The sequence below is a fragment of the Pinus tabuliformis genome, chromosome X (genome assembly GCF_031772625.1).
Source record: "Pinus tabuliformis cultivar Carrire ecotype Pingquan chromosome X, CPIR1, whole genome shotgun sequence".
In the NCBI taxonomy this organism is placed as follows: Eukaryota; Viridiplantae; Streptophyta; class Pinopsida; order Pinales; family Pinaceae; genus Pinus; species Pinus tabuliformis.
The window spans coordinates 99,235,562-99,239,898 of NC_142308.1; the positions used below are offsets into that span (position 1 = coordinate 99,235,562).

The 4,337-nt window shown below is 36.5% G+C and overlaps 1 protein-coding gene across 1 annotated transcript; it reads left to right on the top strand.

The window, feature by feature from the left end:
* Window positions 1–2,074: 2,074 nt before the first annotated feature.
* On the top strand, window positions 2,075–3,381 carry LOC149138593 (hydroxycinnamoyltransferase-like). The gene is made up of 2 exons (XM_089450409.1): window positions 2,075–2,512; window positions 2,587–3,381. Exons 1-2 carry the CDS (start codon window positions 2,075–2,077, stop codon window positions 3,379–3,381), a joined length of 1,233 nt encoding a protein of 410 aa, XP_089306535.1.
* The last annotated feature ends 956 nt before the right edge of the window (window positions 3,382–4,337 follow it).

Sequence of the window (4,337 nt, forward strand, 5' to 3'; positions counted from 1 at the left end):
TTTGGGATTCCCTACATGGGGGAAAATGGTCGCTCCTTTAACTAGAGAATCTGAGAACATGTAGTAGATATTAGGCACAACTAGTCTCATTCCTTAGATTTAGCTAAACATGCAGTGAAATCCAACCACCATATCTACATTGAGGATTCTCCGGTCACGGCTAGGGTTGATCACTTCCATCATAGGAAGCTTACAAAGGTCATTGAAATTGAAAAACACACTATTAATCTCCGCACTCTCTTCGTAATTTATTTATTTATTATTATTATTATTTTATAATTAATTATATATATAGATATCCTCTTTTACTTTCTTATTAAAATATTCTCTAATATTTTAATATAATAAAATTTGAATCTGATTGTTGAATATTATTACTTTTATTTTCTAACTATTCCATAAAAATAAATTAAACTTAACTTTAATTATAATTATATATTTACAAATTAATTTAATCAATTTAAATTCAATATTATTTTAATTAAAAATATAAATAAAATAAAACAAAACAACATGATTTTATATATATATATATATAAAGAGCTGCAGCTATCTAAAATTTTAAACTTGTTGCAAAATGTTGTGAAATTTTTCATTATTTTCTACAAAATTATTTCGTATATATACTTATTATTATTTTAAAATAAATTTTAAATGTGAATAAGTTTTAAAATAAATTTTAAGTTTTAAGTTTTAAGTTTTAAAGTCACTCGTTGTTTTTAAAATTAATCAACTAATCGATGCCCTGGCATAACTCCCAAAAATAATCAGATTTAATTCCAGAACCTCGCCAAAGGAGGCGTAATCGTCGGCAGGGTTGCAAAAGTCGAAGAAAGGCCGAACTCACCCATGGCCGTTGATTTATTAGAGTTGATCGAGGCGGTCAATTTCATGGCCAATCACTCCGTCCCGGGGGTCTCGGTTGCGTCCCAGATCGAACGGACATTCGGCTCCGAACAAGATGGGACCCAACGAGTAAGTCCTGCCCCAGACCGGCGGGTTAACACGCCAGCAAATGAGATTCGGGATGGACCCCACCATTGGGTTGGCAGATTTCCAAATGAAAGAATGATATTTTAATGTTAAGTAGAGTAAAAATAGTTTTGGGTTTTTAGTATTTTATGTTATTGGTTTTTGTTTTGTAATTTAGTGTTTTTTAATCCAAATTGATTATAAGATAATAAATAATGTTAAATTATGATAATATATGGTAAAAATATATACTTGTGTTTTTCAAGTTTGAGATTCAATTTTTAATTGAGTGATAAAAATCTTGGAATCTTAATTTTCTAACGGTCTTTTTTACTGAAAAGATAATACCAAAAGATCATGATAATTTATAGCAAAAAATACACACCTGTACTTCTTAAACTTGAAATTTAATTCTTAATTGACTAATAAAAATCTTGCCTTTCTTGGCTCTCCTTTAAGTCGAATTAACCTGACCGTAAAGCGCGCTGGAAGGCTGGAACAAAGGGACGATGGAAGCACCAACGCCGATATATTAAGATTTGACATGGCAATAAAAGAATGGCCGTCCTACGCTGTTGGGCAGCGCCTAAACCGTTACGAACTCCATTGCTGCACAAAATGCCGACAGAGCAAGTTTTATGGGCTCCTGACATACAGGTTCAGAGATCGAATTTTGAGGGTCCAGATTGGACGGAGCTCAGAATTGGTTATTGAGAATCGATTTTCGTAAAGTGGGTATCAGGGCCATGATCTGTTTTCACTACTAGACAGTTGATAGATTTTGATTTTTCTTTTTCTAACCAGGATGGAGTTTGCTAGACTCGAGTAATATAATAAGTGGATAACCTAGCGTAAAACTCGATCGATTAACATTTGCAAATTTCGATGTTCTAACTTTCGTAGATTTCAATGGAACAGTGGAAAGAGATTGAATATTATGCAAATCCACCAACACAAAGACGGAATAAATATTTATTGTTTCAGGGCATTCTGCAAGAGAGGTTCAGAGTTTGGAGAATCGGGATGTTTTCTTTAGGATGAAAGAGTAGATAGGGTTTGTGAGATCTTACAAGTCTCTACTGAGCTTCTGCATCGAGCGGCAATGGCACAAGACCAAATTAAGATAGAGTTGTCGCAGACTGTTTCAATGGTTGTACCGGTCACCCCTACCGTGAGGCATCGGAGGTTCCTCTCCAATCTCGACCTTCATTGGATTAACTTTAACAACGCTCAGTTTCTTCTCTTTTATAAAACAGAAAGTCTGCAGGAGGAGTTTCGTAAGATAGTTGAGACACTGAAAAGGAGCCTGTCTGCAGTTCTAGTGAACTTCTATCCATTTGCAGGTCGGTTGGACATCAAGGGAGGAGAATCGGGTCGGCCCCAAGTTGACTGCAACGATGAGGGAGTGGAATTCGTTGAATCAACCATTGCTATGCCTTTCGAGGATGTGGAGAAAAAAGAATTCAAGCACAAAAGTTTCTTCAAGGAGCTTGCCCGGACGCATGAAAACAGCTATGCCGCGCCGCTCCTCTCGATTCAGGTATCCGAAAATTACCAGATGCTTCTCTATTGCTACAATTAGGGCTAATTAATGACATGCTTCAGTTATTGTAGGTCACGGCTTTCTTGGGGGGTGGAATTTGCATTGGAACGACCGTTCATCACGTGATTGCAGACGCTAATTCCTATTGGTATTTCATGAAATGCTGGGCTGAATGCAGCAGAGGACTTCCTATTTCCAAGAAGCCCGAGCATATGAGAACAGTATTCAAGCGCGACAAAAAGAATCAGGCGATACCCAAGATTTCATTCAGGGTCGAAGACAGAGTCACCGATCGGGTCAAGGGAGCCAAGGTTTTGAAGTTTCTGCAGGACGATTTAATGCCCATGACTGTCGAACCTCCGGTTGAGCGGAAGGAATTAATCAATTTAAGCACCGGTGACATTGCAGTGAAGAAGACCGAGGATAATAGTACTGAGAAATCTATGAAAGATGAAACAGAACTGGGAATCTCAGCTTTTCATTTTAGCGAAAAAATGATTCGAAATCTGAAGGAAAGAGCTCAGGCTTCAAGTTCATTTGTAGCCGTTGCGGCACATTTTTGGAAATGCGTCATTGAAGCTCGCAATGTCCCAGAGAACCAGCCCGTTCATTTCCAACTGCTTGCAGACTGCAGAGACCAGTTAGTGCCGCCTTTACCACCAACGTATTTTGGAAACTGCTTATGGCCGGGCGCGGCCCAGACTAATGCCAAGCAGCTATTGGAGCAAGATATTTGCTTTGCTGCTGGTGTCATTCAAGAGGAATCAATTCCTGCAAAACAGAAGCGCAGCTCAACAATTTTATTGAGTGGATTGAATCTCGCGACCTTGGCAACCTCAATTCTCTTGACAGTGGCTGCTCTGTAAAAGTATTACACTCTCCAAAATTTGCTGTTTACGATATGGACCATGGATGGGGAAAGCCGCTGAATGTGCAACCTGCAAGCATAGACGTGATTGGTGGGATGTTTCTGTTGGCCGGAAGAGACGATGGCGGAAGGAGTATCGATCTCTACACTCAGCTTCCCCGCCCTCATATGGAAACCCTAAAACGCATTCTCATGGTCAGAGCTCATTCTCTGGCCCTGACTTCTAGGTTATAGAATAATTTTACAACTTTTAATGTTTTATGCAAAACGATACTACGTAATAGAATAATTTTACTGCGACGTTCAAGTTTTAATGTTGTGTGCAAAACGATGAGAGTATATATATAATATAGGGGTGATTTTTTGAAAAAAAAATGCATTTTTTTATAAATTGTGGCTAAATTTTGATTTGTATTGTTTAAATAGGTTTTTGATTATTAAAGGTGATTTTTAGGAAAAAAAATTCTGCATTTTTTGATAGAATATGGCTAAAACAAATTGTGGGCAAATTTTGATTTGTATTATTTGGATTGTGAAGAGTTCACCTCTCAAATTTGTGATTTCAATAAATCCCTATCAGATTCTAGACAAATTAAATGTAAAAATAAACCCCAAAGCATTTAAAAATTAAACTTAAAACTACTTAGATATATACCAATATAGCAATGATGTTATTTAAAACCAAATGGGATTCTCTTTGAAGCATAATTTTGTCTTTATTGAAGGAAATTCTTTTGGGCCTTAAGAACTTGTCTTGGACACTTAAAACAAATCATGTCAAATATGATATTCAACAGATTCTTTTGGGTCAAGGACGCTTAAATCAAATCATGTCAAATATTCATATTTACAAATATTCATATATCATTATGGAGGTCAAAATGGTGTCATTTAAAGAATAATCTCTTAGAGGTATAGTCTTGTAAATCTATGAGAGGAGATACTTTTGCATTT

Excerpts from the sequence above, each read along its gene's own strand:
- LOC149138593 (XM_089450409.1), top strand. The coding sequence starts at position 2,075 with ATGGCACAAGACCAAATTAAGATAGAGTTGTCGCAGACTGTTTCAATG. Across the intron at positions 2,513-2,586 it reads CGCCGCTCCTCTCGATTCAG|GTCACGGCTTTCTTGGGGGG; the intron begins GTATCCGAAAAT and ends CAGTTATTGTAG.